The 19,086-nt window shown below is 40.0% G+C and overlaps 2 protein-coding genes and 1 long non-coding RNA gene across 5 annotated transcripts; 2 read left to right on the forward strand and 1 right to left on the reverse strand.

The window, feature by feature from the left end:
• The first annotated feature begins 796 nt into the window (after positions 1-796).
• Positions 797-10,315, forward strand: atp6ap1la (ATPase H+ transporting accessory protein 1 like a). Its single transcript, XM_044348860.1, has 8 exons — positions 797-936; positions 5,641-5,663; positions 5,894-5,979; positions 6,278-6,346; positions 7,137-7,291; positions 7,554-7,604; positions 8,578-8,815; positions 9,368-10,315. Exons 1-8 carry the CDS (start codon positions 830-832, stop codon positions 9,620-9,622), a joined length of 984 nt encoding a protein of 327 aa, XP_044204795.1. The 5' UTR covers positions 797-829; the 3' UTR covers positions 9,623-10,315.
• On the reverse strand, positions 7,183-12,851 carry LOC122980642. Of its 3 annotated transcripts, none has more exons than XR_006403063.1 (3): positions 12,766-12,851; positions 9,388-9,511; positions 7,183-7,266 (listed from the first exon to the last, which is right to left on the reverse strand). It is a non-coding gene; the product is annotated as an uncharacterized LOC122980642 (long non-coding RNA). The 3 variants fall into 3 exon arrangements; XR_006403062.1 differs by having other exon boundaries at positions 7,188-7,270; XR_006403064.1 differs by lacking the exon at positions 7,183-7,266 and adding an exon at positions 8,752-8,823.
• Positions 10,420-17,117, forward strand: pde12 (phosphodiesterase 12). Its single transcript, XM_044348856.1, has 8 exons — positions 10,420-13,188; positions 14,053-14,480; positions 14,731-14,836; positions 15,165-15,309; positions 15,603-15,681; positions 15,788-15,910; positions 16,141-16,346; positions 16,474-17,117. Exons 1-8 carry the CDS (start codon positions 12,620-12,622, stop codon positions 16,591-16,593), a joined length of 1,776 nt encoding a protein of 591 aa, XP_044204791.1. The 5' UTR covers positions 10,420-12,619; the 3' UTR covers positions 16,594-17,117.
• Positions 17,118-19,086: the final 1,969 nt, after the last annotated feature.

Below are 19,086 nucleotides of genomic sequence, written 5' to 3' on the forward strand. Positions count from 1 at the left end.
TTCAGTAAAATATCCTTTATTTCTGATGATTTTTTTCTGGATGAGTGATAATAAAAAACTGTTTCAGGAAGAGAACCTTTTGTGTGGCTGATTTTATTTGTAAAGCCTGATGCAGAAGACAAAGTTCTTTGTTTGCAATGTAATGTTTTGTTCTTCATCTTGTTTGTAATTAGAGATATGAATAAACAGGTTCCTCATGTTCCATGCAAACGCCATATTGTCAGAATATGATGACAACCAGGAAAAGATTCAAAACCACAATACGTGTAAGAGAACAGGGAACACTCCTCCTCTTCCTTCATATCATTACATTCCAAGTCAGCGCTGTTGTCAGCAGTGACATTACTCCCTCTGTAGGCTATAGGTGCGAAATATTGAAAGGGTTTTCAGACATCCCAGATTTTCCTCCAGACTTGCTGAAAAACCTTTACATGTCTTACAGTATATGCATATTGTTCAACAATTTTACTATTCTGTACATAATGTACCAAATGCATCTTAAGTGCTTTGCTTTGTCAGTATAATCGCCACCCTTTAATCTACTGAAATTAAATTTATTTTGACTGAGCTGCTCTGAAAATAAGAGAGAGAGAGAGAGAGAGAGAGAGAGAGAGAGAGAGAGAGAGAGAGAGAGAGAACAGCAATGCCTTTCACCAGCAGGCAGGACTCTCTCAACTGTGTCTGTCTGTGTCCTCTCCTGATTGGCTGATTCATCAGTCTGTCAGGGGGGCTTACAGACGGTGGGCTGATTAAAGTAGATTAAGAGAGAGAGAGAGAGAGAGGACAGGGGGAGAGAGTGTGCTGGCATCACGCTCCGGTCACCACAACGATGGCTTCACTGTGGAAACACTGCTGCATCCTCCTCCTCTCTCTCCTCCTCCTCCTCCTCCTCCATCTGCAGTCGTCTTCCAGCCACGACCTACAACCGGCTGACAGGTAGGTGAAGGGACTGAGAAACAGTGACACAGATGTAGTTCTACCTTGATGATTGATGTTGTTGTTTTTGACCTCTGCTGACTCTAATCTTTGACAACCAGTTCAAAGATTACTGATGTGTTTTCTGCTGTCGGACCCATCAAGTCATGTGTGATTGTGTTTCTTTAAAGCTTATTTGGTCATTTGGGGACAGTGGAACAAGCTGAAAATCTCTGACATATTATCATTGTATAAAGGAGTTATAATTAATAGTATTTTTTTACACATTTAACACACTCAGCAGACACAGAGCAACATGATCATCCCGTTGGAGTCTTGATGGTGTTCACCTAATGAATTTAAGTCAAAGATTGAGTCTCCTTTTAGCTCTGGTTTGGTCTCCAGCTGACAATAGCTGGCTCTTTACCTGCTAGATGTTCCACTTCTTCACCAGTCTGCTGTTTTCTGCTGGGCAGGTAGTGCACAGTGGGTTTACCAGAGCTTGTTTGTTAAAAACAAGTGTCTGCTGCTGGAAACACTGAGAGGGAACCAAATTAGTAAATGTGCCATAAAACCAAAAATAGGAGCTAAAAGTGGCTAAAAAGCTCTTCAGAGCTGCAGAGTTGGTGGGAATTCTTTGTGATCTTGTCACCACCAAAGAGCTAAAACTATACTGAATTTAGGATTTAATCAGATGGACACAAATCAGTATCCCAGCATCTCCAGTTATGTCCTCAACTGACGATTCTGCACCTCAGGATTTACGTCCACTGCCAGTAATCAGTGCTGATGCAGGAAGTTGTGTGTCCTTTATGTAGAGAGGAGGGAAAATAAGGGTGTGGAGGTTGTGGTGGTGGATGGGTAGGTAGTGCTGCAAAAATTAGTCAATCAAAAAATGAACTAATTCAGTTATTTTGATAATCAAATAATGTTTTTAATTAATTTATAACAAAAAATGGTTTTATCATCTTATATGTGATGACTTAATGCTTTCTTTGTCATACATGATAGCAAACATGATATATTTGGGCTGAAGACTGTTGGTCAAACAAAAAAAGATTTATGAAGATGTCACCTTTGACTCTGAGAAATGATAATGGGCATTGTTTAGTATTATCTGACATTTTATAGAAATAACAATAAATCGATGAATAATTGTTAGTTGCAGCCCTACATGTCAGACTGTCATTTAGGAGTTTGCGTGCTGTTGCAGACCTGAAGATAACGTTCCCATTTTTATTAACCAATATCACAACCTTTCCCTAACCTTAGTGTTATAGTTACCTGACCCTAAACATGCCTTTATTTGTCATAACCATGATCTTCCCCTCACTTAAACCATACTATAGTTGCCGTGTGCCGATGTCATTGAAAGCGAGAATTATAAAAACGTTGGTATTGGATCTAAAAAAAAGCTGTGGTCATGAAATGTTGCTCTGTGTCTGTTGGATGTGATAATATAAACTGCTTGTAGTTTGACATTTTTTGCAGTGTGCAGCTGTTGATGTTAGGGAGGGAGACGCTGCAAAATCTCTTGGCTGAGAGCCACCCCGTCCTTCATGAGAGTGTATGTGTGTGTGTGTGTGTGTGTGTGTGTGTGTGTGTGTGTGTGCACTCATGTTTTTATGATTGTATAATCAGTGCAATCCCACAATCTACAGTCCTATGCTTTGACCCAGAGGAGCTAAACCTTTGTTTGGGCTTTTGGGAGGACTTGCTCTAATACATTTAGTATGTCGAGAGAAAAAAGTGTTTTATTGTGCATCTACGGAGAGGTTTTCATCCTGAGATGCACTAAGTCCCCAGACAGAGGCGGAGCGTGCACCAGACTCATTTAGATTAGAGTGTTCATGGCCAGACAACTTTGGTTGATTATTTCGCACAGAATCAGGTTACACGCTCCTCCCTAACTGACCAGAGTAGACTGTTTTGATTTATGACAGACAGATTCTTTCGTATCAAATTAAACAACAGTGTGTTATACTTGACATGCCTTAAAGATACTGTATGTAAAAATGTTTTGTTCAGTACTACAGTATGTTTTGTTAAATATATTCCAAAATGTAAATGAGTACATACATTTTGAGCTGTACATGGATGGTTGGCACTGACACACTTTACATCACTAAGAAGGTAAACAGAAGTACACATAAAGTATAGTTTGGGCTTTCATGTGAAGCAATATGAAAACACAAATTTACTTTTTCTCCATGAAACCTGCTGGTCTCTGCATGTCCCTAAAAAAACAATTTTCTCAATCAGTTTCTTACTATTAGTGGAGGGGTTTTTCACCAACACAAGTCTTTTCTGCCAATGTTTGTTATGTTTTGGTTATTTCACATGAGAGATTTATGTATTTGTGTTTTTGTCTTCTCACTGGTTTGTAGTTGACGGACTCAGTTCTAAAAAATATGATGCCATGTACTTCCATGCACCATGATTAGTATTTACCAATTTGACAAAAAACTTTCAACACATGGTCCAACTTTGTTTTTCCAAAGCTTTCAACCACATCTGGTGGTCTTCCTCTGCAGATGGAGTTGCTCAGTTGTTGTGGAGATGGTTTAGTTGTTGACAGGTGGGATAACAGGTGGTAGTATACAGGAGGAGGGGGGGTTGGGCTGTCCACTGACTCCTGTTGATGACCTTTGTAGCGTTCCCAGCGGATGCTGTGACGGTTTTGGTCGAGTGTTCACAGACAGCAAAATCAAATATGAACCTGGAGATCAAGCATTTAATCCAAATCTGATGACAGTTGTGTGTTTGTTTGTGTATGTTGCCAGGCCACTGTCAATCAAATCTGATCAAACCACATGTTAAACTCTTAATTAATAAGTAGGAATGTTTGCTTCTGTTCTGCTTTAACTTTGATTGAACTCTGAATGAATATTTAAAGTCCAACTGAAATTAAATGACATACATATCTGTACAAATATACATATCTCTGTAAGAAAAATCAGAAACCAAAAGGAAGAAATTTATATTTTAAATTCTTTGATTTCATGATTGTGCCCCCTAGTTTTACATTATTTCAATTAAATACCTTTCCGCCATCTGCTTACGTAGGTTTACACCTTATTCCGATACACCAAAGTGATAATGTATCGTTCTGTCATAGGCAGAGCAGACGGTCACACTGAGCCTGATAGCATCCTGCTACACAACACACACAAGAGCCACAGACTCTGAACAACAACTCACATTAGCTTTTCTGCTAAAGTCTCCTTCTTATCTAATTTACAAATATGAACACACCAATAAAACACCAAAAAACATTTACTAGTGAAAGGTGGTAGTTAGCTGCTCAGCTGCAGCACATTAAACAGCTTGTAAACATACCTACAAATGTCACTTCAGACCAGTTAGATGCTGGTTTGGTTGCTGAACTTCTAAATCTGTGTTAGCGACACACCGTCCGCCAGTGACTTGAAGCTGTGCAGTTTGTTTACTTTGTCTCTGTTCATATGGTGTAACACTGATAGCCTGCCACCTAATGTCAATCAAACACAGACACCGACACGCCCCTCCAGCTGACTGAGACAAAGAGGAGCATTTTAAAGACCTTTTTTCTTCATTCTAATAATACAAAACTAATTTATAAACATGTTGACATTATTTTTGACTGCAAAGAGGGATGAATAATGTTTAATTGTAGAAAAATACTTCTTCATGGGTTTAACTACAGACTGTTCTCCAGGTTGTATTGAAGCTCCATCCTTGATGTTGCCTTGCTCGACCTGTTGATCAGAACAGACTCAGGATCCTTTATCTAAAACCTGAATGTGCTGCATGTTTTTGTAAAAAGCAATCAGAGCCTGTGTTTGGTGTTAAGCTGATTCTGAACTCTTTGTCCTTTATTTTTCTCCTACAAGAGTCTAATTTCTTTTTTCTATGTAATCTGGGTCAGAGTGGGTCCTCTCAGCACCAGTACATCTCTGTGCCAGACTGATCACTCTGTTACCTTAAAGACTAATCCACAAGGTGAACTGGCTGGGTCACTGGACAACCTAGATGCATTCTGGGTACTCGAAACCTCGCTGGTTCCTCTCTTGGTCATCCTCCTCTATTTTTAACCTTCATTATTTATATTGGTTCAGGTTCATTTAAAATATTGATATTATGTTACATTATATTTTCATCCTTTTCTATTATTTTGTATAATATCACTATTATCTAAAAATTCTTAGCTCCGACTAAATAAACACTAATTTGGCTTTTATGAGACACTATTCAGTTTTATCTAATAAGCATAAGGTAATTTAATGTTATAAGTGAAATTTTCTTTTTCTTCTGGTTGTTTTACTGTTTGTAAAAGTTTAAAAAGAAGCTTATTTTTGATTGAATTCTATCTGATCTTAAACATTTCTGGATTTAGCTAGTTAGACTGGCAGAACTTTGTGTGTGTTGTGTTGAATCACCTTTATGGTAATTAGTTTGTTTGTGTTGTTCTTGTATTGTATTGAATATATTTTGTACCTGGGGTATTTTTAACAACTGAAATAAATATATGGTGCTCACAAATAAAGACTGAAATAGAAACTAATTGTTGAAAAAAGACAAGAAAAGAAGAACTACTGGAAAAGAAGTAGAAGATAAACAAACACATTGGTTGTAGTTATCTAGAAGGGAAAGACAACATGATATAAGATTGAAGAAAAACAAATATGTGAAGAAATGACAATTTTTCAGTTATTTATTGATTGTTTCTGTCACTTCTGTTTACAGTCCTGCTGTCTCTCCAGTTCATGGTAAGTCCATCTGTTTATCTGTCTATCTGTCTATCACCACTGACTTTCTTGACTTGAAAGTCTTCCCATAAACTCCACCACTGGACTGTGTAGGAAGCAAATTATTAACTGGTATCAACTTTTCAGGAGCTATTAAAAGTGTTTGGTTTTGTTGGACAAAGGTTTATTTTTGGCCTTATGATAAAAAGGTTTTGAGAGACAATTCATCTTGTTATTGTCTGTCTCTCCAGATGAAGGGATGGCAGGGAGTGATGGAGGGATGAGGATGGAGGAGAGTTTGGTTCATCCTGACAAACCGTTCAGACAACTGCTGCAGGTAAACTCAGTAGAGGAAAGAGTACATCAGTGTACTACTCCGGTAGAAGTTACTTTACTGATATTTTACTTTAAATAAAGAGTGGTGGGAGCAAAAGAAGCGATGCCAACATGTAAAAACACGGCATCACAAAAGTCCTGCATGAGTCAGTCAGGAGTCATGAGTCATGGCATTAGTCATGGCATCAGTCAGGAGTTTGTCATTAGCAATTTGACAAAAATTGTCAACACAAGGTGAAATAGTGTTTCACGTGATAAAAAAAAGCTAATTGTGTGCCTGTCTCTTGCCTCCTCTCCAGTCTCCAGATGTATCACGAAGGAAATTACTTCAGATGCCAGGATCTGCAGTTCCCTTTCCTCCCCTCAAGGTGGTATAGTTTACAGTTGACTAATCAGCTTTAACACAGTAAAGTTTGCTAGCGTATTGTTGCCACCAAAACAAAAGGTTTTTTTCTGTGAGAACTTTTCTTGTTAATACCGAGTAGGGCTTGCAATGAGTTGTAGCCCAGCTAAAATGATTGAATTTGACACCAAAATCCACATTTACACATACAGCAGGCACACAGAATAATAGGAAATCAACCCATAGCCATATTTCCTGATACATTTTTTCTTTTTTTAATAAGTCAATGTGTCATTTTAATACATACATATGTTCGTTTTGTGAAATATCACAATAACATGAAAAATATCTTGTCATTATGTGAAAAGGATCATGTTAAAATGAGAAAGTTTTTACATGGTTATGAGAAAGTGAGAAAATCGTATGTTTGCCATGGTGGCAGCAATACGCTTCCATAGTAAGTTAATTAGTAAAAGAAAATAAAAAACATCTCTCACATCAAAAATTCATGTGGATCATTTTAACAGTAACAGTAATATAAAGGTGTTAGTTAAAGCTCCATGTTGACAATAAATCAAATGACTAAAGAAAAAAGATATAACACTTATAGATATACATAGAATAGATATACAGCCCAATAACAGGTGCATTGTGTATGGCCTTTACTGATGCAAAATGAAGTAAATATAGCATGTACAATGCAATGATTTGTTTAAATTTGTGACTTTGAAAAATTTCTATTAGATTCATTTTATTTTTGGGGTCCCAGGTGTTGCCCAGAGGAGAGCCATAACACTAATATCTCCACCCACCAGGTGTTGTCCAATGGGGAGCCGTGCCTCATGTTCCAGGCCAGGAGACTGTATCTCCGCTATGAGAGGCAGAAGCAGCTGGACCTGACGGAGGAAGCCTTCTCTCCTCAGAAACCCGTCGACACCAGCCAGTCTGTCTGCAGCAAGGACAAGGCTACGTATGTACACCTGTGACACATCTGTCTACCTGTCTACCTGACAGCTGACCATGCAAAAGGAGGCATAGGTAGTGAAAAGGCAATTTGTTAAGATAAATATCAGTCTAACAGTATAAGATTATAGTCCGATTTAGTTATAATAAGTCCAATAAAAGAAAGGTCAAAGAGATATGTCTGAGGAAGTTCCTTATGTCAAGTCCAAGAGGTAACGTTGACTATAATGGACCATCTATCTGTCTATTTGTCTGTCTGTCCTCACCAGGCTGGTCATGAGGTTTGGTGATGTGGAGGATATAAGAGACCTGTTCATCAGGTAAGTCATACCATCTGTCTGCCAATCATGCTCTAATAACTTTATAATGTTAAAGGAGCAGCCACACTGTTTTTCTTCTTGTTCCTTCAGTTGGAAGTTTCAACTTACACAAGTGTGATGTAGTTACATAAAGTAGTTACAAAGACTGGACTTTTCAGTGGAGTGGGAGACATCTTGTTCTTCAGCAGTTTAAGGAGAAGCTACGAAATTTAACTTTTTTTGAGGAAAAACCTTTACAAATGCAAATTATTTGTCAAAGAAGAATATTTTTATATGTTTTAAAATATGTTTGGAGGGAGTCTTTCATATTCACATCAAGACTAAAACTCCAGAGCCATGCAAACACCACCAGGAGGCTAGAAGGCTCACTACATACCAGCAAACACAATGGTTGGATAGATGAAAAATGGAGAGGGGAAAACTTTGCTATTCTTAGATCCTTAGTGGGGCATGAATATTAAGTTTTCAGACTGAAAACAGCCATTAAAACAACACAAGGGGCTGCGTTGGTGGGAGTATGTTGTTTTAGATACAAGTAAGGCAATATAATACGATCCAGGAGGGCCGGTTTGAGTAACAGATCTATGATTTTGAAGCCTTCTCAGGTGCCAAAAAACAGCACAGTGATTTATACTTTGAGACATGATTTTACAACTCTGGAAACTTATGACAGCTGCAATTATTTTATCTTTTGTTGTGGTGATTGCAAGGTAAACAGTAGAAATAGTGTTCATGTTACAAAGTAATCTACCAGGAATGTGCGCTTGTACATATTTAATTGGCCTTCCCAGATGACGTCATGTTGCAGTCCTACACAAGTTTAGCCAGGTTAATCTTTTTTGCTGGACAATAAAACCCAGTGAACAATTTACAACAACACAGAACAGAACAGGACTGCAGGAGATGAACAGAAACAAATTTCTCAATATAGCTTAATAATTTCTTCCTCTCCTCTCGTCCCTTTGGTGTCCAGATTGCAGCTGTCCAACACTTTCTACGAGTCTTCAGGTCAGTGGTGGTTCTCGGTGGACAGCATATCTCTGATCTACAACACCTCTGAGGAAGCTGTGTTCAATGCCAGTGAGGTGTATGCTCCAGCCTCCTCCTCCTACCACTGCCTCCATGTCAGCAGCCTGCAGCGGTATAGCGCCCTGCTGCTGCCCAGCACTGACAACGCCCACCGCTGGACCGTCACCTTCACCGATTTCCAGGTACCTGTCTGTTTACAAACCTCACTCACGGTCTTACTGATATCTAATAGTGGCTCAATAAATTACATCTGGAGAAACTATCATAATCAGTATTTAAATGGACTATTCACTAACACTTCCCCTGAATAGTGACTGTCTAATCATAGCTTAGCAACCGTCACTAGGCATAATAGGCCTGTCAGGTTTTGCCAAGAGTTTGGGGGGTTTTACCATCCTTTCCAAAACCAAAAACAGTAAAAATGTCATGAATGTCTTAAACAGTGCATTTGACTGCTCTAACATGAACTGCAAACGTTAGCCTGCAAGGCTAATTAGTTTACTACCTACAGAAGTATTTCCAAGGTCAAGAGTTGGAATAAAAAACTTTTGTAATTGAAAAAATATACTTCAGCTTTTAGTTTAAAACTTAAGCTTTTCAGTTTTGTCTTTCAAATTGACAAAACATTTGGCCCCCATGTACCTTCATAAGCTTTGGCCTCACAGTAAAATTGAACTTTAAACTGTCATCTTTTATCTTCTTGATTATTTTCTAAATGTTGAACCCCTTCACAGATTCAGGCATTCAACGTCACCTCCGGTAAGTTTTCTCCCGCGAGTGACTGTGCCACCTTCCTGACGCCAGCCATCCTGATGGGCCTCGTCACTTCCCTCATCCTGCTACTGGTCCTGGCCTACGCCCTGCACATGGTCATCCACCTGAAACACATTGAGCATGACAACGAACACAAGGCCGACATCTACTATCCCGAAAACCCTGAACACCCTGAACACTGTGTGGAAAACATCACTGAGAAAAACATTTTGTAGTGTAACCAGGAAGATAATTAGAGACTGTCAACACATACATTTTGTTGAAGAAATTCACTCAAGTCCTTGTTCAAAGCTTGCTGTAGTGGTGGTGGTTTATTAGTATCCCAGAATACAGTGAGCTTAGTGACACAGAGCAGTCTACTGTCTAGGACAGTAGACTGACTCAGAGCAGAGGGACAGTTATACTGTGAGCCAAGGGGGGGAGGGTTATCAGACCGTATGCAAATACAGTTGTGATTAAAAATGTAAAGGCACTGTGATCAGATCAAAAGGAATGATGGTAGGAAGCATTCAGAGCTTACAGTGTGTCACAGACGAGATCAAGGGTCAACTTAGCAGGGGGGCAGGAAGGGGCTCCCAGACTTAATAAATTAGGGGGGTAAGGGCATTTTAAGGATCCAAAGGTAAGGGAAAAGGGGGGGACTGCATTCAGGCAGTTGTCAATAATGAAATCAAGGGGCTGAAACAGGAGGGGGTACTGCATTCAGACAGACAGCACTAAACAGCAACAGAATATATCAGATTCTTCATCAACTTCAGAGAGACGCAGATGATTTGACGCTGGTGTGATATATTTTAAGCTCAGGATTTGATTTTTTTAAAAATACATTTCTAGTGCTTTGTAATTTGCCTATTAGTGAGTTTCTCGTGTTTATAAGAAATTTAATAAAACAGACGTTAAAAAGTCTATCTTTTGTTTTGATCTGTGTCCCTCTATAGTTGTATTGTTTAATCTAATTATAGTAGTGTATAATAGTATAATTAATTTATTTTCTTTGTCTGTATGTGTTTCTGTTTCACTGAGTGGAGAACTGGCCTGACTTAGACATAGACATAATGATGACATACATAGACTGGATCACCAACGTGAATTAACACAGCGTCTGATGGCAATGGTAGCTGTTAGCCACTCTTGCTAGAAGGCCGTCCTCTGGCTTCTCTATCCAGCCTGAACTTTGATATACTGTAGGCAGTTTTTATTTTATGGGTTAATGGCGGACATATATAAATATCACTCCTGCCAACATTCACTGAAGTGTCCCTGATCCAGGACCAGTTTACTACAACAACAGTGCACTGTGCTCGGCATTCATTTAGGTTAACAAATAGTCACAGACAAAACTAAACCAATATACTTCAGGGATCAGGGTTATTCATTAATTAAGTGTCCATCATGGTCTTATCGAAAAGTTGCTAATTGCATTCATCTGCAGTACGCCACCTTAATGAGCCCAGATCTCTCCTCTCTCTCCACTTCTCTGGCGTCTGCCTGCCCTCCTGAAGCTTAGCAAAAAGTCCTCCAAATTAAATGACCAAATATGTTGTTTAATCATGTGACTCCAGAACGACACATAGGAGTGTTTTCTAATTTGGTGCCCCTATCGGCAGTAATTGGCAGGAGAACTGTGCTTTCAAAAACCGTTACAAATCACTGTTAAAAAATGACTCTGTTTTATGGTGTGACAACAATATGGTTAAGGTCTGGTTAGGTTTAGGGAAAGATCATGGTTTGGTTTAAAATGATCACTTTGTTAAAGTTAGAGAAACTTAGTGTGGATTAAAGTGCCTACTAAATTAGGCGACCTTCGTCGTCATGGCTACAAGAACGTTTTTTTTTTAAAAACTTCTCCAACTTGCAGTTGGAAACGGGAAATGAACATTTGTCTCCTGTTGCAAAGTCCACTGTTAGGTTGTATCATTCATCCACCCCTCCTCCTCCAAATGATGAAAAATCTTATACATTATATACATCATCTGAACTGTGCCACTGCTCCAGGTCATAATTACTATGGCCACTAGATTGCGTCTGTCACTGGAATGTAACTATATGTTGTTTTTGGGCGACTGACATTATGACCTGTTGTATTGTTTTTCTTGGGAGGACAGTCTCCTTGATATATATATATATATATATCATTTAGCATAAGATAGAACACTTTTGGTCTCCACATAAAACCATTGTGTTATATGGAACAGTTTGAGTCTCCATAAAATGAATCATTATGTAATATAGAACACATAAAGTCTCAATAGTAATTAAATATTATATAATACTGAACACTTTGAGTCTCCATAGAATAAATCATGTATTATTGAACACTTTGGGCCTCAACAGAAAGTAATCATTATGTAATATTGAACACTTTGGGTCTCCGTGAAAAGTAATCATCATGCAATATTGAACACTTTGGTTCTCCATAGAATAAATCATGTAATATTGAACACTTTGAGTCACCACTGCATCAACAGCATAATATTGTACACTTTGGGCTTCCATACAAGTAATCGTTATTTAATATTGAACACTTTGGGTCTCCATAGAAAGAAATCTTTATGTAATTTTGAACACTTTGAGTCTCCTAATAGCATCAGTCATTTAATACTAGACACTTTGGGTCTCCATAGAAAGTAATCATTATGTAAAATTGAACACTTTGGGTCTCCATAGCATCAATCATGTAATACCGAACACTTTGAGTCTCCCCATAGAATCAGTCATGTAATACTGAACACTTAATGTCTCCATACATCAATCATGTAATATTGAACACTTTGTGTCTCCATAGTTCAGCCCTGTAATATTAAACGCTTTGGGCCTCCACAGATTCAACCATCCTGTAAATAATCATAGTGACTGGTGTAATTTTAATTATGTCCGGCGGGTGGCAGTGAAAAGCGTTCAAGCAGCCATATTTGTGGAAGAAGAAGAGGCTCATACTGACATTAGAGAAGTAATGCCAGCTAGTGCACCAACTTTTGTGGATTTAAAGGGACACACGTTGTTTGTAGCAGCGTTATTAGTTTCCGAGGCGTGTTGGTCAGATAGTTTGGAATCAGACCGCCATTTTTTCTCGCTTTTCTCTTCCGGTTTGCACCTGGTGACATCAGGAAGGAGACCGCTCTCCCTGCCGTTAACGGCCGTTAATGGTTAACTTTACCGGTTGGTTTAGTCTAGTTTAGTACCGTTGTCTTCTTCCTGTCCCCGGGGACTTCATGTTTAACCACCTCTCCGCAGCTCTCGTACTGTTACCCCGCCGCCTGCTCTCTTCCTCACCGAGGACATTGACCAGCGCCTGCCGCCGACTCGGCAGGATGGAGCTGGCCGTGGTGAGGTGCCTCCCCGGGGAGCCCAAACTCACCATCTCCTTCTGTCTGGACGGCAGTCAGAAGCACATGCTGCGGGACCAGGGCGAGACTCTGGGGAAGGTCTTGGCCCGGATCTCCAACGGCATCATCAAGGGCCAAGGGAAGGCGAAGAAGTCGAAGAAGAACAAGGGGCAGCAGCCATGTGAAGCCCCGGAGCACACCCTGGTGAAGCTGTACTACGGCGGGGACGAGGTGCCCGACACGGCGCTGAACTCGGAGGCGTGGCAGGACGGAGCCGTGCTGCAGGTCGGGGACGTTAAATACTCGGTGCAGAGGAACGCTCCCACTTTCACCACCGCGGAGCTCCCGGTGTCCCTGCTGGCCGGGTTCCCCGTTTGCCCCAAACTAGAGGTTGAGTTTGGTAAACTCCAAGACTGCGAGTTCACCTGGTACAAAGAAAATGTCCCAAACACAAGGTAATTGAACTGAAGTGGTAGGTGTTATAGAGAGTTTATATGATCCAAAGCTTGTTCAGTGTAGTGATATCCAGCATAACATCCATGCAATAAATCCTCCCTGCTTGAAGTCTTTATGTGCAATGTAGAGAAGTGTTCATACAGTTTTATGGTTATTTTGCAGGCTGTATTGATGGTGTTGTATTGGACTGTTTTGCTAAACAGTTTCTCCACCAGAGAGAGTACTGACAAGTTAATGTTTACACAGTAAAATATCTCGCTCAGTTATATTTGGTCACAGTTCTTTCATAACCAAATGTATTTCTTATCAATTCAATTCAGGCTTTGTTGAGGACATATCTCATGGTTTGTCCATAGCACAATAAAATACAAAAAAGAAAAATAAATAAATTGTTATCAAAAATATTTGTATTCTTTATGTGTTTTTGTAAAAAAAAAAAAAGAAAAAAGAATACCAGTCCACATATCATTACTGGATTTTTTTCTTTCAAATACAAATACTAGTATTGGCTTCAGAAATCCAGTATTGTTCAGGCTATAATCCAGTGTTGTGTTTACTTTAGGATAGGTGTCAGTTTGACAAAGAGAAAAATAAAGGTAATACAATAATTGGCTATAGAAAGTGTTCAGAGTGGGAATGTGTAAAGAATATTTATAAACCGGATGGCAAAAAACAAAATTAACTTTCTACAAGTCATCAAAGGATGAAAAATACTCATTTATTGTGGAAATATTTTTAAATTTAGAAAGCAGAACTCTATAACTACCAAGGTTGTTGTGATCCAGACTGATAAACTGGTTGAACGAAATAAAGTAATCTCATACGTAATGTAATTTTTCTCTTCCTTGATGTTCTTGTCCTAGTCCTGACGCTGATGGGGCTGCTCCAGATCAGGCCAGCGATTGGACGGAGGTAGGATCTGAGAGAGTCCACGTCCCCTCCAATCAGGACATCGGCTGCAGGCTCAAACTGCGCTGCACACCCAAAGATGGAACGCGCAGTGGCCCGGCCAAGGAGCTGGTCTCTGTGGGAGCCGTGGAGGCCGGACCGGGTGTGTGCACGTTCGACAACCGGCACGCGTACACTGTTAGAGAGGCGGAGTGGCCGGCTATGAGGGTGGTGTCGTACAACATACTCGCCGATGTCTACGCCCAGACAGAACTGTCCAAGACGGTACTTTACCCGTACTGTGCCCCCTACGCCCTGCAGCTGGACTACAGACAGAACCTTATCAAGAAGGAGCTGGCGGGATATAACGCTGACATCATCTGTCTGCAGGAGGTCGACAAAGGTAATTCAATTTTAATAATCGATCAACTGTTTAAAGTAATTTATCAAGTAAATATGCCAAACATTCTCTGGTCACAGCCTCTCCAGTGTGACGATTTGCAGCTTCTCTCTGTCTCATATCCTTAAAAACTATTTAGAAGCTCAGGCGGTTCGATCCTTAAGCATAACTGAACTCCAAATAACTCCCGATGTGTATACAAGGATATGTGAGTCTGTTTTCTGACTTTCTTCATGTTCTCTGGACTCTTCAGGAGTGTTCACGGACAGTCTGACTCCAGCGCTCGATGCCTTCGGTCTGGATGGTGTTTTCAGGATCAAAGAGAAGCAGCATGAAGGACTGGCTACTTTCTACCGCAGGTCTGGACCACCAGCGGAATCTGATTAAAATGCCTTCTGTGTTTTTTTCATTGTTGTCTGATGCAGCCACAGCCTCAGGATTTTATCGGGTCTTCTTTCTTAGAGCAGAATTACGCCACAAAACTAGCTCCACGAGGTGCTTCACCTCTAAAAATAGTCGTTTATGTTACTGTGTCCATGTGGAAGTAGGATAAATAAGTTAGAATGAATGGTTCATTCACAGCCCAAGTATTTTGTAACTATTGAGTTTTGTTGATATGCTATTAAAGTTTTTAAATCCAGGATTAAGTCAGGTAATTTTAATATGACATCATGTTGTCTTTTTTAGGTCAAAGTTTAAGCTGCTGAGCCGTCATGACATCATGCTGAGTGAGGCGTTGACCTCTAACCCCATCCACTCTGAGCTGCTGGAGAGGCTTTCTACTAACAGCACTCTGAAGGACAAGATACTGCAGAGGTCGACCACCCTGCAGGTACCGCTGTTCACCTGCTGTACACACGGAGAATAGTTTGGACGAGGACTTAGAACTGTCTCATTTTGGTTTTTTTTGTCTTACTTTTGTCATCTCTAACTGGGCTCTGGGAAATTGTGTTGAAAATTTTTTGCTATTTTTGACATTTGAGAGACTAAACAGTTAATCAGTAAAATAATAGATTAAAGAATAATGAAAATATTGTAAGTTGCAGCCCCGGTATTGTGAATCCTCAACTTTAGTCGGTTTCATTAATTTCTGTTGGGACACTTTCCTGTCTCATTTTTCTGCAGGTCACCGTGCTCGAGGACCTGAATAAACCAGACAGAAAGGTGTGTGTGGCCAACACCCACCTGTACTGGCACCCTAAAGGTAGAACAACTCATTCCTCTTGAGTCACATCTATAAGAACACAGTGAGGATCTGTAACCTTTCATATACGCAAGAACAGACTTAATTAGTTCATTTCCCTTTGAAGGGGGGAATGTCCGCTTGTTCCAGATGGGCACCGCCCTGCAGCACCTGAGTCATGTGATCAGCGAGGTCGCACCTGGAGCCCCTCTGGTCTTTTGTGGCGACTTCAACTCCACCCCAAACTCAGGTAACTCCACAGCTACAGGCATGACCACACTGGCACCAGTGTCAGCCAATATATTCACTACATCTTTCATTAACTTCAGATGAAGCCCGCACTTCACCTTTATTCACCTGCAGTGTTGCGTGTTCGACCACTAGAATCAGTGTTATCTTGATGCCTCTTGTGCGTTGAAGTGGCTCAAACGTTATTCTAGCAGAGTTTGAATCCTGTTTGTTCATCTCTTCTCGTCTCAGGTGTGTTCCAGCTGGTCAGTGAGGCTGCGGTTCCTCAGCAGCATCCAGACTGGAGCAGCTCAGGTCCAGAAGAGTCCTGCAGTATGGAGCTGCTCTCTACTTTCCCCTCACTGCTGAGCGCCTGCAACCAGCCGGCCTACACCAACTATGTGGGAGGATTTCATGGCTGCCTGGACTATATATTCATACAGCCAGAAAACATGCAGGTACTGATACTGCTACTGCTAATACTGATACTCTACTAATACTACAATACTACTACAGCTACTGGGACTATTACTGAAATGATTAAGCAGCTCATCTGGAATCTAACCCGCGTCTGTTTGTGTGCAGGTGGAGCAGGTGATTCCTCTTCCCAGCCACCAAGAGGTCACCACATACGAGGCTCTGCCCAGCGTGGCACACCCCTCCGACCACATCGCCCTGGTCTGTGACCTGCGCTGGAACCCCTGACCTCTGACCTCCAACCACCTGGTCAAACCCGCTGGAGAAATTGCTGCTTCTGCAGATCCAGTCTGACTTTGGATTTATTTATACTTGAATCAAGTCTGAGCATGGAAACGTGTTCCTGCAGGTTCACTAAAGATCACTGAAAAGACAAGATGAACATGGACGAGCAGATAAATCATCTCACACCGGAGAAGTGTCTGAAACTACAATATGACTGAAGTGTTGTGATTAAGTTCATATTGTATCATGTACAGTACAATAATTAATGAATTTTAATCACTGATATTCAGTGTTGGGCTCGTTACTGAAAACAGTAATGAACTGCAAAATACTTATTTTTCTGAATAAGTTTAGTTGGTTGGTTTTCCCTCTCTCTTTAAGGCAAACTCTAATTGGTTTTAATTCACAATCACATGGTTAATAAATCAATTTTAACATTTTAGGTATTTATTATTATTATTTTTGCCCAGCATGTTGTGCAGTGGTCCCTTATTTAAAAAAAAATAAAGTTTGAGCACTAACTTCCATGCTTGAGTCAGATTATTGGATCATTCTTGTTCACTCTGCTCTTAATTCTGATTCTTCCAACAACATTTAAAGGACGGGTTCACAATTTTTTAAGACTGTCTTAAAACTGAAAGAGGTTTTCCTCACTGTAATCATTCCTCCTGTTCATACTGGCTATGAAATGATCCCCTTCAAATGTGCTTTCAGTGTAAGTGATGAAGGCCAAAATCCACAATGTTCACACATATTGAGCAAATAAATGCATTTAAAAGTTTATCTGAAGCTTATATGAGGCTTCAGCAGTCTGAGTTAATCATATCAAGTGGATATCTGCCACATTTACAGTCTTTTTAGCATCAAATTCCCTCTTTGTGTTTCCTGTTGAGCTGCGGTGGAAGAATAGTAACAAAAAGAGGGACTTTGGGACGTTGAAAGATATCTACTTGATTTGACTCATTTGGACGGCTGAAGCTTCACATTGGCTTCAGATAAACCTTTAAATACATTTTTGCACACAAGGAGGACTGTGGATTTTATCCTCCATCACTTACATTGTAAGTGCATTATGAAGAGATCTTCTAATGGTCAGTATGAACAGGATGAATGATTATGGCAAGAAAAACATGTTTGAATGTTCATTTGGGCTCCTGACTATTGTTTTGAGACAGACCTTAAGTATTGTGAACCCGTCCTATAAATCACCGAGTGTAATCCTACTTTCTCTTTTTTTTTGGATTTTATGTAAATTTACTGTATGGATGCGGAGGCGGCACCCTCCGTCGCCACGCTGTTTTTCTCTGATTGGTCAGAAGTGGTGAGGAGGTGGGACCAGAGTATTTGGGACATACCATTGTGTCGCATGTTAGGGGTGAAAAGAAAATTTTAAATAAATATTAGGGAATAGGTGTTACAGCTGTGATGCTTTGGTCTGTTTTTCGTCAAGCAAAATAATAAAATATCTCTTACATTCATTTTTATAATTCAAGGCTATTTGCGGTTTTCAGTTTAGTCACCGGCTGATTTTAACACCCCCGAGTCAGTAACAGCAGTCGGAGGCACACCGTTAAGTTCGCGGGATTTAGCGAGGCAGACCGGAAATGGGCTAATTTGGCCTTTAAACTAAACGTATAACCATTTAAATTTGCCTAAGATCAATGTTTTTCCCTTTGAAAGTCAGTTTCAAGCTAAAAAAGTTAAGTTTGGATATGACATAATTGCTGATAATGGCTGATGTGTACATAGTTTGTCCCAGACACACTTAACCAATATCAAATAATAAGTGTGGACGCAGGCACATTGACCAAGACTTTTTATGTTTCCCCTTGTCTTAAAAGTTGCGCATGAGTACACCACAAAGACTACAACTGACAGCTAGCTGACTGCCAGCATGCTTTTATATTCCACACCTGTGTGAGGAAATAATCAGTCAGGTTTGAATTCCTAAACCAAAAAAACCTTGCGCAAAGATAATCAAAATAAAATAGCAAACAATATTCATGCCACTAAACTAAATGGGGAAAATAACTAACTGTCTAGGCTGAATAGCCTGTCAGAGGAGCCCACAGTTCTGCACACCACAGTCAATGATGACCAAGTGACAGCCAACTAGTCCCATGTGGGCCTCCAAAAGTCCTGGGCAGCTGTGTGAGCAAGGCACAACTTTTGTAATTTAATTTAAATACATGCCAACAAATTCACAGGATACTTAAAAAAACAACACATACCCAAAATAATAACAATCAGTTGTCCATATGAACAGTGAAAGAGGTTTTCCTTGCTGTAATCATTCCTCCTGTTCATACTGGCTATGAAATGATCCCCTTCAAATGTGCTTTCAGGGTAAGTGATGAAGGCCAAAATCCACAATGTTCACACATTTTGAGCAAAAAATGCATTGAGAAGTTTATCTGAAGCTGAGGCTTCAGCAGTCTGAGTTAGTCATATCAAGTGGATATCTGCCACATTTATAGTCTTTTTAGCATCAAATTC

The sequence above is a fragment of the Thunnus albacares genome, chromosome 4 (genome assembly GCF_914725855.1).
Source record: "Thunnus albacares chromosome 4, fThuAlb1.1, whole genome shotgun sequence".
Classification (NCBI taxonomy): Eukaryota; Metazoa; Chordata; class Actinopteri; order Scombriformes; family Scombridae; genus Thunnus; species Thunnus albacares.

Bases quoted from the DNA above. Each gene is read 5' to 3' on its own strand.
- atp6ap1la (XM_044348860.1), top strand. From the start codon at position 830: ATGGCTTCACTGTGGAAACACTGCTGCATCCTCCTCCTCTCTCTCCTC. The intron at 5,664-5,893 runs GTAAGTCCATCT...CTGTCTCTCCAG, and splicing joins TGCTGTCTCTCCAGTTCATG to ATGAAGGGATGGCAGGGAGT. The intron at 6,347-7,136 runs GTGGTATAGTTT...TCCACCCACCAG, and splicing joins TTCCCTTTCCTCCCCTCAAG to GTGTTGTCCAATGGGGAGCC.
- pde12 (XM_044348856.1), top strand. From the start codon at position 12,620: ATGTTTAACCACCTCTCCGCAGCTCTCGTACTGTTACCCCGCCGCCTG. The intron at 13,189-14,052 runs GTAATTGAACTG...TTCTTGTCCTAG, and splicing joins GAAAATGTCCCAAACACAAG to TCCTGACGCTGATGGGGCTG. The intron at 15,310-15,602 runs GTACCGCTGTTC...ATTTTTCTGCAG, and splicing joins AGAGGTCGACCACCCTGCAG to GTCACCGTGCTCGAGGACCT.